At 33.6% G+C, this 13677-nt stretch overlaps 2 protein-coding genes across 2 annotated transcripts; both read left to right on the plus strand.

Moving 5' to 3' along the window:
* Nucleotides 1-5671: 5671 nt before the first annotated feature.
* Nucleotides 5672-8559, plus strand: LOC106306424 (G-type lectin S-receptor-like serine/threonine-protein kinase At4g27290). Its single transcript, XM_013743039.1, has 5 exons — nucleotides 5672-6941; nucleotides 7250-7407; nucleotides 7482-7930; nucleotides 8029-8179; nucleotides 8251-8559. Exons 1-5 carry the CDS (start codon nucleotides 5672-5674, stop codon nucleotides 8557-8559), a joined length of 2337 nt encoding a protein of 778 aa, XP_013598493.1.
* A 3710-nt stretch (nucleotides 8560-12269) lies between these two features.
* On the plus strand, nucleotides 12270-13447 carry LOC106306426 (zinc finger protein CONSTANS-LIKE 4-like). The gene is made up of 2 exons (XM_013743044.1): nucleotides 12270-12969; nucleotides 13072-13447. Exons 1-2 carry the CDS (start codon nucleotides 12433-12435, stop codon nucleotides 13153-13155), a joined length of 621 nt encoding a protein of 206 aa, XP_013598498.1. The 5' UTR covers nucleotides 12270-12432; the 3' UTR covers nucleotides 13156-13447.
* Nucleotides 13448-13677: the final 230 nt, after the last annotated feature.

Genomic DNA, 13677 nt, shown 5'->3' on the forward strand with positions numbered 1-13677 from the left:
TATATATATATATATATATTTATTTTATTATTAAATGATATTTTTTACTCATATGGTTTTAAAATCATGTGTATCTTCTTATAATAAAAATGTTAAACCATTGATCATTAATTTTTAACATAATAATTTTAATAGTTTTAGTCATTTATTGTCGTTTTTAAAAATTCAAAATATAACATATACGAAAAAATCTAAATTTTACTTTTATAGCTAATTTGATTGTTTAATTTATTTTAATAATATAAAATTAAACAAAAAATGATGGAGGAGATATAAATTGTTATCAAATCTTTATTATTAAAATCATTAATTGTCATATATATATTAGTCATTTATGGTAATTCCGTAGGTTTGATTTAAGGAAAGAAAATAACATATCATATCATTATATCATATAGTTTGACCAACTTATGTATCTAACAACATATAAAAATCGAATGTGGACCTACTTATTTTTCAATTGAATGTAATTGGCTACCTAATTGAGTGCCACCTATGCATTGGGGCCTATTTTAATTAATACAAAATTGAAGTTACATCTTTTCAAATGTTCCACAGTTAATATATAGGGGATATATATATATATATTTATAAATAATCAATTTAGGAAATTTATTAAACATAAGTTAGAAAAGCTTATTTGATAAATTCTGTAAGAATTACTTCTCGGAAAAAAAATGTTGTAAGCACTAAAAGTTAAGTATATTATTAGTGTCAACAATCTAAAGTCATCTGTGTTTACTTAGCCTCTGTATACCAAAACATCTATCGATCAACAATACGAACTTTGCAAAACATGAGTTAAATTTTATCATCAATAACGGTATACATTACTCTAACTTAAAACCGTAAAGAGGCTTTTAAGTAACACTAACACAAATTATTAATCTATAAATTTAATGTGTCAGCCAGTTATATACGTAAAATAAAAATATATTATCGGATGTTAAGGAGGTAGATAGTTACTGGGCGGATAAAAATAAAATATACACATTTTATTTTATTGAGAAAAGCTTATCCTTTAGCTGTGCATGTATGATGTACCATTTGTATGCACTATCCAGTATGCCCCATACCTGTGAGGTGGATCGGAGACAATGAACTCATAGAAACACAATTCCGTAATTATAATAAATCGAATGCTTACATTTGCAACTCATGCGACATGCGTTACAAAAAAAGAGAAAAAAAAAAGTTCGCAATGACGAGACAAAGCAGACTGGAATTATAGTTCGTATATTTATATATGAATTTGATTATAGAGAAATTTGTGATGGCGCAGACAACAAGTAGGTGTAGGATTTGGCAAGCCACACTTGGAGTTCACAGTTGAACTTATCTGCTCAGAGTATGTTGACTTCTGACCGGGTCCCGACCCCGCACGTGTGGCAGACATTGTTCTGGTCTTCTTTGGAGCGTACATAGTAGGCCGTATAGACCAGAGATCTTGGCCCATTGTCACTGTTGAAGTAAAATGACATTAGCTGAAGAGTTCTTCAATACCAATCTTCTTTTATCTCCAACTTTATCATCTTTATTTTTTTTTTGAAAAGCCAACTTTATCATCTTGTAGAAGACAAACAGGGATTTAGACATTTTGTGTTTATCAAATAACACGGTCAAGAAATTTCTTTGATAAATTCTCTTACATTAATTACAATATAATTTAGTAATTTAGTGCAGAGATGTTAACTTATACTCTAACTCCACTCTATTTTGCAGTAAATAATTTTATTTTTTTGTTCTCTTCAATAATCTATTTTTTTGTTCTTGAATTTCAAGGGTCAGTTTACATACTCTGAAATAACCATTTAACCATAGTCTATCATTTATGGATCTCCACGAAAGATTAAAGTATATATGACATAGTATATATTTTAACATTAGTAACGAAATAGTAATCATGTGCATGTATATATTTTAACATTAGTAACGAAATAGTAATCATGTGCATGTGTTATTGTTGCTACATTGGGACGATGGCATGGCCATTATAATATTATTTTAAGGATGATAAACTATAATCAAACAAGTTCATCATGGGTTGTTTAAAACTGTGACAATTGAATATACATGCATTCACGCATAATGCGTTATGCAATGTTTTTATGTCTCAAGGACATTGTTTATTTTTGAAAAAAAACATCATAAATATCTTCTTTTCTTGTCCTAATTTGATCAAACCAATGTGTTAGTCCACGACCAACCACATGAAGTTTATTAAAATATTTTAATATGCCAACTTACATGAACTATGATGATAGAGAAGGTTACTTTAACCAGTGTGATGGTAGTAATTACTAATTACTATGCTTTTGTGATTATATTTTAACTGTTCATGGTAGTAAGCAGTGGTTGCCTAGTGGTAATTTATAGGGGTTTGGTGTGTACCCATATCAGTTCTGGGTTCGATTCCACTTGCGAACTAAATTATCATTATTTGGCCAGTCTACGATTGGGTTTCGGTCCACTATGTAAACCATTTGGACCGTAACAGATGATCGGTCCACCTTCTGACATTAGTCGGAAGGTATTCTAAACTCGGGTAGTGTGGTACGATTTCAGACTAGTCCACTCTGTAACACTAAGTGCGTTTCTCTCGGGGTTGACCGGATCAGCCGATATGAATTATTAAAAAAGAATTGAAGATTTCTCCTTTACCTTTTTCTTCAATAAAGACAGTCCCTTTGATATTAAAAATCTATTTACGGGTCTTGCACATGCAACAGCTTATACCCAACATAATGTTGTCAGTCTTTCATACATCATTGGAATTATTATGTGAGATTCATTAATATTAAATTTAGGGATAGTTTACTTTGGATTTATTATCCCCTTTCTTTTTGGCATTACTTTCATGGATTCTTCGGATATGTTATTGTATTTGGCCAAATTAAGTAACCCCTCTTTAACTTACAATTATTTTGTTTTATGTCTTGATTTATTAGACCAAATTATATCAACTAAGTCGTACCTCAAATCGAATAAACCAATTTGATCCCAAATGTTCGACTACTAAACATACTTTAAGTTATAAGACTAGTTTGGTCCCCTCACTTTTCTCTCTAGCACATAGATATATGATTAATCAACAAAGAGTTATTTAAATACTTTAGTATAGTAATAATTCAGTAGGCTAGCCTCAGTTACAAAAAATAATAATTCAGTAGGTGAAGTTGTCTATCAACAAAACTATATAAACATATGCCTTTAATCAACTAATCCTGTGGGTAGAGTAAAGGCATGGTGTGGTTTTTATGTGTAATGTTAACATCTACGTTTATTTACATGCGATGATGATCACTGTATATAAATGTATATATAAATTAATGCCTGGACTTCTCGCCAGTTAAATTTGACAGTACAATATTTTATGCTGTGTAATGTGTATGTTTATTTTGTCTTTACAGTCGAACCAATAACATTAAGTGAATCAACAACGTATAAGAAAAAAATATGTTAACTTCCATCTTTCGATGTGGATTAAGAATTAACCTAATCTTTTGGTATGGACTTACCTCTCTTTTTTTTTTTACTATTGTGACCGATACATAGATGTATTAAACGAGCCATTTTTCTAAACGAAGTATCAGCTATGGACAACAAAATTTGTTTACTGTTCACGGGTTAACTAATCGATTAGGTGCATTTTTTCACTTAACTGTTTTAACTTTTCATTTTTATTTGTTATTTGAAAGAATGTTAAATTAATTCAACCAAAAAAATATTTTACAACCAAAGTTGCTTGTTTGAGAATCAAAAGAAAAGAAAATTGAGCTTTTCATTTTTATTTGTCAGAAAATCTAATCCATAACTAATATATATCACTTGCTTCATATACCTTTCAAGATATAATTCTCGAGTTACGGATTAATCAAACAAAAACATTGGGTACCTCCTAATCACATTACAAATTAGGGCGAATACATAAAAAAAAACCACACATTTTTTGTTGATAATCATTGGTCTGGAGTCTGGACTCAAGCATATTCAACGTCGTGATGCTAAAGCTTATATATTATATCATAAAACAATTCAAAACATATACTTCATTTCACACAGTGTAAAACTCTAAAACGGATAGTTTGAGACAATAATAATTAAAGTATTCGTTTCAAATATTTACATAATATGAATTTATTAGCATATTTTAGCCATCTATAGGAAACTAGAATAATGCACATTCATGTTAAGAGTATCGTCAGCTTCTTAAGAGTATTAAATTAAGGGTTTCTCGTCATACTATATCATAAATTCTAACTTAACCAGATTTCAAGTAATAATAAGATAGACTGTAACATTCTGACATTTTCTTGCTGCGTTTTGTTCAGCCATCGAGACATTCCTTAGACATTGAACTCGTATCCAAGAAACCTCGTAACCCGGTTATGGATCTTTCTAATCTACTAGTATAAATTACTGGGTCGATTTTCATTGAATGGGACAATAGAGATACTATTGCAGTTAACAAAAAAAAATAGAGATACTATTGCCAGTTCATCTGTTTTAAAACTGATAGAAAAACAATAAAAACATCATTATAAAAAGTATTTAATGAAATCTATCGCATTATTATAGTTTATGTATTTAAAATTAGTTTTAAAATAATTAGATTTTTCCAATTCTGGATATAAAAATTATGCAGAACGTAATTTGATCATATTTACAACATTTATCTCATGATCTGTCGTTCAATACATAAAAGACAAAAAGGGTCATCTACTGACAGTGACATGGATATGGGTCAGACAACGCAAAGACAGGTAACATAGAGAAGTTGTGGCGATGCATCTATTTGTGTCAAGGTCCAAAGACGGCCCAAATCGAGTTGACACTCCACTGACGGAAACTTCGTTTCTACTAGGGCATAAGTTGAATCATCTACAGATTTGCTGATGCTTGTTACAATTACATCACTCTGGAATCTGGATAGCAAGAAAAGGAAAACCTATGAAAATTTGTCAAACCAATTATATTTAAATAATTATTTCCTTATTTAACAGAAAATTTCATTTAAACTTACCCGTGCACCCAAGAAGATAATTATTTTGTTTAAAGACGTTCCAACTTAAAAGGTTTGCATGTTTGAATACTCAATGGTTTTTTAATCACTGATCATTGGGCAGAGAGAGTTCTAAAAGTTTCATCTGTAAACTGAGAAGTCCCCCACTTGAATTTTGTTTGTTCAGTTATTTATTTTCTGCTATTCATTTAACTAAATTATCTAGTTCCAAATGAAATACAAATTTACATCTTTTTTGAATCGTTCAATCTTTTGTCAATTGTCCTATAGTATATTATAAACATACACAGTTCTTAGGCACGTTGTGGTTGACATTAACAGTCAATAGTAACACGATTCATAGATACTGCATGCAACACGTTGCAATTCTCCTCCAATGTCTCATCAACAAGTAATAAAAATTATACCATTGAACCTTACTTATATATAATTTCCTCAATTATTACAATATTTAAATGAATAATTAACAAATTAACTATTCTTCTCCATTGTCCCATCAACAAGTAATAAAAAATTATACCACTGAACCTTACTTATATACTTTCCTCAATTATTACAATATTTCAATAATAATTAACGGATTAACTGCATCAGTACGTTTACACAGCAACATCATTTCCAACTCTCTCCGGTTCCGCAGGAGCCTCCATGGAAGCCATTAATGTGCTTCATCTGCTCCTTATCTCTCAGTTTTTTGCTTTTCTTTTCGCGCAAGCAACAGATATAATCACACCAAACCAGACTTTAAAAGATGGAGACACTATTGTTTCAAAAGATGGGAGCTTCGAGCTCGGGTTTTTCTCTCCAGGAGGATCAAGAAACCGTTATCTAGGGATTTGGTACAAGAAAGTCTCTCTACAGACAGTTGTTTGGGTCGCAAACAGAGATTCTCCTCTCTACGACCTCTCAGGAGCCCTAAAAGTCAATGGAAACGGGAGCTTATGTCTCTTCAGTGGCATGAACTCTCTCATCTGGTCATCATTTTCTTTGAAGAAGATCGATGCAAGATACCCTATTGTACAGATTCTTGATACAGGTAACTTAGTTGTAAGAAGCTCAGGGGATGATCAAGATTACATATGGCAGAGTTTAGATTACCCAGGAGATACGTTTCTTCCAGGAATGAAATATGGTATCGATTTTCTAACCGGTTTTAACCGGTTCTTGACATCTTGGAAATCTCCAGACGATCCATCAACTGGTAACTATACAAATAAACTTGATCCAAACGGTGTTCCGCAGTTTTTCTTGAAGAGAAACTCCGTTGATGTCTTCAGGGCTGGTCCATGGAATGGTCTAAGATTCACTGGTATGCCTAACCTAAAACCTAACCCAATTTATCGGTATGAGTTTGTGTTGACGGAGGATGAAGCTTACTACACGTACAGGCTTGAGAACCCTTCAGTGATCACAAGAATGCAGTTGAATCCTAGTGGAGCTTTGCAGCGTTACACTTGGGTGGATAGTCATTGGAACTTCTATCTATCAGCTGAAATGGATAGCTGTGATCTCTACAAGTTGTGTGGCTCTTACGGAAGCTGTAACATCAATGACTCTCCAGCTTGTAGGTGTTTAAAAGGGTTTGTTCCTTATTCTCCAAAGGCTTATTCTGATGGGGATTGGTCTAAAGGGTGTGTTAGAAGAGTGAAATTGAGTTGTGGTGAAGGAGAAGAAGATTTTCTCAAGATTTCAAAGTTGAAGTTACCTGATACAAGAGCATCGTGGTACGATAAGAGCATGGATTTGAATGAATGCAAGAGGGAATGCTTGAGAAACTGTTCTTGCTCAGCTTATTCTCCTTTTGATATTAGAGATGGAGGAAGAGGATGTATTATATGGTTTGGAGATTTGCTTGATATAAGAGAGTATGATGAAAATGGACAAGATCTGTTTGTTAGGCTTGCTACTTCAGAAATAGGTATGCTAAGACTTTGTGAAAATAAGAAATGTTTTTTCTACTTATATCTCTTGATCATTTTTTTTTTTGTTTAATTCCAGAAAAGTATAATATCTATGACGTGAAGGGGAAGAAAAGGATGATACTCATTATAGTATTATCTACATCATTGTTTCTTATTTCCATATGCATAGGTCTGACTGTATGCAACATGAGGAAGAAAAAGAAACTTACAACAATTGGTAAATGATTATGGCTCTATGAAACTGAAGTATCTTGATTTAAAAATGTGCTTACAAGTTAATAAAAACCTTGATTTATATATTCAGATACTTTGCAGCGCGATTTAGACCGTGTTTCCAGCAGGAGACAAGAGGAGGAAGATCCTGAATTACCATTTCTTGATCTTGAAGTGATTTCAGAAGCTACATGTGGATTCTCTGATGAGAATAAGCTCGGACAAGGTGGGTTTGGACCTGTCTACAAGGTAATAAGTCACAGTTTCTTGTCTTATTTTCAGATTAAATGGTAAGATCTTTTTTTTTTATTCTTTTTCACCAGGGAACGTTGTCTACTGGAGAAGAAATCGCGGTAAAGAGGCTTTCAAGAACGTCAAGACAAGGCATAGAAGAGTTTAAAAACGAGATCAAGCTAATTGCAAAGCTACAACACCGCAACCTTGTCAAGATACTTGGGTATTGTGTGGAGGAAGATGAAAGAATGCTCATCTACGAGTATCAACGTAACAAAAGCTTGGACTCTTTCATATTCGATAAAGAACGGCGCAAGGAACTTGATTGGCCTAAACGTTTGGAAATAATCAAAGGGATTGCTCGCGGGCTGATGTATCTCCATCAAGATTCAAGGCTTAGAATCATACACCGCGATCTCAAAGCAAGCAATGTTTTGCTTGATTCCGATATGAATCCTAAAATATCAGATTTCGGATTGGCTAGAACCTTGGGAGGAGATGAAACTGAAGCAAACACAACTAGAGTGGTTGGAACATAGTAAGACTGGCCATCTTTATTGACTTACGTGCATAGCAAGCTAAAAAAAAGTTTTATTTTTATTTTTAATAAAGGGTTTGTTTTCTATCGTTCTGCAGTGGATATATGTCACCGGAGTATCAAATTGACGGGTATTTCTCATTAAAATCCGATGTATTTAGCTTCGGAGTTTTGGTATTGGAGATAGTATCAGGAAGAAGAAACCATGGTTTCTGCAATCATGAACACAGGCTTAACCTTCTTGGACACGTAAGTACATTAGGAGCACCAACACAGCTTATTTTAGTCTTACTTTAAAGTAGTCATAATTAATTTTGTAGGCTTGGAGGCAATACAGAGAAGAGAAGGCAAGTGAGTTAATCGATGAAGCTTTCAAGGAATCGTGTACAGATATTTCTGAAGTGTTGAGAGCAATTCATATCGGTCTGTTATGTGTACAACAAGATCCTATAGATAGACCAAACATGTCAATGGTGGTTCTGATGCTAAGTAGTGAAATGTTGCTTCTTGATCCCAAGGAACCTGGGTTTTACAACGAGCGAAATCTCTTGTTTTCTGACACTACATCGATTAATATTGACGTTCCTTCCAATAATTTACAAACCATGAGTGTAATGGAGCCTAGATAAACCTTGTAGTCGATCTTTGTATATTCTATAATCTCTAACTATTTTTATGTAAAAAGAAAACTATATATTGTTATAAAAGTAGTTGAAGCCATGATCCAAAGTTTTCCTATTGATTTTAGGTGCTCGTTCTATTGTAATTTCCAAGTATTTATGGGGTGGACAGAGAGTTCGGCAAGTAAGAAGTTTTGCAAGAATCTAAGATCAGATTCATATAGGTTTAGTGATTAGATGGCACAAACTGATATTTACCAATTACCATAAAAGTTCAAGACCTAAAATTAGGCACATGAGAACGTAACAGACATAATTAAGATGATTGTTGTATCTAGTACTAAGAGATCTCACCTAATGCTTACACTTTAACGTGGAGAATGTGAGAGAGACCTAAAAACGTGAATGGCAAGAAGAGAAAGAAAACGTGGGAGAAAAAGAAAGAGAAAAAAACGTGGACAAAGAGGCCCATGTTATGAACTTACGATAACATACTAGGGGTGAGCGTTCGGATGTATCCGTTCGGGTTCGGATCGGGTATTTCGGATTTTCGGGTATTTCGGTATAGGGATAGAGAACCCGTTCGGATATTTCTGTACTTCGGATATTTTTAGTTCGGGTTCAGTTATTTTGAATCGGGTTCGGATATTTAGATTTTAAGAAGAAAAAAAAATTAAATTTTTCATTTTTTAAAGTTTCTTGTATTTAAAAATATAGATTTCACTTAACTGATTTTTTTTTATTTTTTTTATAGATTGAATGATTAATAGGTTTGGAGATAATATTTCAAAAACAAATAGATATTAATTTGGGTATTGTTTTTAAACTTTGAATGTAACTTTTGTTAATACATGAAACAAAAAGTTTGACATGCATTTTAAATGAATATCAAATCATTTTTTCCATAATTATATATATACTTATTATCTTAAAGTATGTATAACATCAATGTAAATATTTAAAAAAATGAGAAATGTAAACTAGAAATATAAGAGTAAGTATATATATGTTCGTTATCTTCGGATATCTATTCGGGTTCGAATATTATCCGTTCGGGTTCGGATATCCAATCTCTCCTAATTTAATACTCGTTCGAGTATTTTGCTACTTCGGTTCGGATTTCAGTTCGGGTTTTTCGAATCGGCTTCAGATGCGGCTTCGAATATCTGGTAAAGTACCCACCCCTAACATACATCCCATCCCTTCGGCCTTAACTTATGGTCTTTTTCTCGTAGACGTGTCGACTTAAGGGTTTTTAAACGTATGGCTTTTCCATATGGAGCATTATTGGATTTATTGACGAGTTTTATCCGATATCTCTATATATGTTCGTTAAAATATTTCGAAACATAAAACTTCTATTCAAGTTTAGACCGATCTTTAATCAAGAAAATAACTAATAAATATATGTGTTTAACCAAATAAAGTAATAAACTATGTACTATATCTATGGGAGTTCGAATCCAGTTCTTATCGGATGACTTTGGATAATTAGACTGTTAGATCCATCAATTCCTGCCAACTTAAACCAAAGAATAGGTCGCATTATAAACATTGAGCCAGATTTAAAAAAAAAAAAAAAACTGAGTATTTTAAAATTTAATTATAATGCTTAAAACTTTTAAATGGATGAATACACAAATAGCAAAACAAACTCAATTTGCTTTTATTTATTTTGTTACAACTTTGTACTTTATAAAAAATGGTGGCGTCATCAATGCATATCCTCTGAAAACACACATACATGCCACATCTCTTAGGATACGAGAACTGAGAGGAAGGGATGTATTCAACTAGTCTGAATATTTATATAAATTATGTTCATTCTCCAAAGTTCTGAATTGTTCCGAAGTTCTTATCCACACATGTAAAGAAGAAGAAAAAGAAACAACAGTAAAGAAGCAAACGACCACACACCACAAACTTCGTGCATTCTGGTGGTTCTCATCTTCCTTTGATTCTTCATACCACCGTTGTTCTTCCTCACGTAGGCTTTCCCCATATCAAAGCATGCCACATGTGCACAATTTCCTCTTCACATAATTACATCATGTGGTTATTACTTTATCAAATATTTAATTTAATTTTCAATACCGAGTTCGGCAGAGCCACATACGCAAACACAAATTATATGACCATATAACAAAAAAAAACATCAAAGAATTATGGTCCAAGTAAATAATGTTCGGTTATATTATAAGGATTTATTTCTACATTCTGTATTTTAATTATTTTATTATCTCTACTGCAAAAGTTAAGAAACACAAATGTTTTTGGATCACTTTGGAAAGAGAAAGAAGTATGCGAGAAGTAAAAACAAAAAACAAGTGGTTATAAAAGAAATAACTCAGAGCAACATCGTTACTGAACTTATGGAAGAGTTCACACGGATAAAAAAAAAAAAAATTAAAATAATGAATAGTGATGAACTTGTCTTTTTTTCATCTCTTTCCAGTGAACCGGGTTCATCATTGTAGCGCGGATCCCATGGCACGTGGCGACCCGCGATTGGTCCGATTAATTTTTTTTTTTTTAAAAAAAAACAAAAATGAAACAGGAAAAAAATATAATAAAAAAATATTTTGTGAACCTCTTTCATGAGGTTCAAAAGGGATTCACTGATGGGGTGCTCTGCGAGAGAGAACTGACGCCATTGGACAACACCCAATGGGCCCCAGTTCATTTTTGTCTATTTTTGGAGAACTGGGGCTATTTATGGTCCAGACAACACCCAGGTGGGCTCACGTGGCTCTTTATTCCGTCGAGAATCTGATTCGTCCACGTAAGACAGGGAAGAATCTCTCTCTCCTTCTCTCGTGGCTGAGATCTCGCCACGTCATCGATAATAAATCTCCCCACAAAATATCTCGAAACTCAACCAAGAGTTGGTCGCCATGGCCCATACGCATTAAGTGGTTTTTAAATTAAATAAACTATGGTACATATTAGACCAGCGCTGTATGTTAAAATAATGACATATACAAGTATATAGGAGTACTATTTATTTTAATAAACCGAGGATTTAAACCCAATAACTAAACTCATTTGACATTCTTGTTATATGATATTCGCAATACCTAACCACGATTGAAATATCAGCGGAAAAGACATAAAATATAATTTATAGTTCCATGATAAATTCTTCAATCGATAGATGAATATAACTTGATTACCTTCTATAAGACTATAAAATTGTTATAAATCTTTCCCAGAAAGAATAGTTATAACCGTAAGTAAGTACATACTAAAATGAGGTTTAAATACACAAGTCTTTTGTTTTAACTTTTGAGCTTCTAAAATGTATGGTGTTCATCGCTAAATTAACTAACTGCCACAAGACGACTTATTGGTGTTTATTGAGCAAATTGTACGATTATAAAACTAAAATTTCTCAAAATCATTTTATTAAGTGCTAATAAAAGTTAAACAAAAACATCTTATCCTGAAAACTAAAGTCAGAGGATATGGCATAAATCTTAAACGATAAAGAAAATACTAGTAAGTGGATAGAATAAATTGCAGATATATAAATTGAACTGATCATTATCTAAACAAAAATCCCGAAAAAGGTTAAACCAATCTCTTAATAAAAAAGATTAAATTAAACTAATCTCTAATAAATTCAATACTTTAAGAAAGTAAGTATAGGTAAATGAAAATGAGATGGTTCCTGACCACAGAATTAAAAAACATGGGTGCTCTATAAAACAAAACCATCGTGAGACCAAAGAAGAGAGGAGAAATAGATTTTTTGCTGGAACAGAAAGAGACGAAACTAGCCTCTTCTTGCAACTTGCAATTTGATTTCCTCTTCTTGCTGTCCCCAGAAAAACAAGAACAAACCAAGGAGAGAAATAGTCTCGACTCTTGAGATTGAATCTAATGGGAAAAAAGTGTGATTTATGCGAAGGTGTTGCGAGAATGTACTGCGAGTCAGATCAGGCGAGTCTCTGCTGGGACTGCGACGGTAAAGTTCACGGCGCTAACTTCCTCGTCGCTAAGCACACGCGATGTCTTCTCTGCAGCGCCTGCCAGTCACCCACGCCGTGGAAAGCCGCGGGGCCTCGCCTCGGCCCAACCTTCTCCGTCTGCGATTCATGCGTCGCTCTTAAAACCGCCGGCGGCGGTAGAGACGGCGTCAGCAGCACTGAGAGGATTCTGTCGGAGAATCCTGGCCAGGAGATCAATGGTTTCGATAATGATGACGGTGACGGCGCGGAGTCTTACGATGATGATGAGGACGAAGATGAAGACGAGGAGTACAGTGATGAAGATGAAAATGAAGAAGACGAAGCTGAGAATCAAGTGGTGCCGTGGGCTGCGGCGGCGGCGGCGCAACCGCCTCTTGTAATGAGTTCATTATCTGCTGACGGTGGAGGCGGAGGTCCGTTGGCGAAGAGGACGAGGGACTGCTCCGATGTACGGATATGTCTTTTTCTCGTTCAGTTTTGTCTTAACAATCTCAACTTCTTTCCTTTTTGGTTTTTTTTAATTATGTTTTTTTTTTTTTGAAAATTGCAGGAGGAGATCGGATGCTCTTCAGCTCAAGAGTCAAACTGTTCTCGGCCGTTGAAGCGACCGTCAAGAGAGGAACGGCGCCGTTGAGTCATCTCCTTCGTTGTCTTCTTTGTTCTTTGCCATCTCCAAAACGAGTTGAGATCTCAGCCGTTGATTCTCCTCTTTGGGTCAATCACCACCGTTCATTTCTGTGATTCTAACAATAGACTTGTTTTAATGATGAGGTAGTTCATTGTTTTGTAATTTTAAATGTTTGCATTTCATTTATCAATATCGTTATCTTGTTGATTTTGTTTATTTGAGTAATTAATTTGGATTCCTATGTATTGAAATGCTTATTATTAGACTCGAATTTTATATTATTTAGATTATAAGTTTATGGATAAAAGGAATGGGCGGGAATGGTGACAAATAGACACATTGATATAACGTAAAGAAAAATAAGTGCATGATTGTAGTTTCAGTTGTTATCTCGACCACTCAAAAATAAAATTGTGGGGACTTCACAAAATAGACGATATAAATTCAAGAATTTTTATGGTTTATGGGTCGTGAAAGTTTTTCATTCATTTGCCAAGAACACTGAACCAGTCATATCTGACGAGTCTG

Source organism: Brassica oleracea, chromosome C7 (assembly GCF_000695525.1).
Source record: "Brassica oleracea var. oleracea cultivar TO1000 chromosome C7, BOL, whole genome shotgun sequence".
In the NCBI taxonomy this organism is placed as follows: Eukaryota; Viridiplantae; Streptophyta; class Magnoliopsida; order Brassicales; family Brassicaceae; genus Brassica; species Brassica oleracea.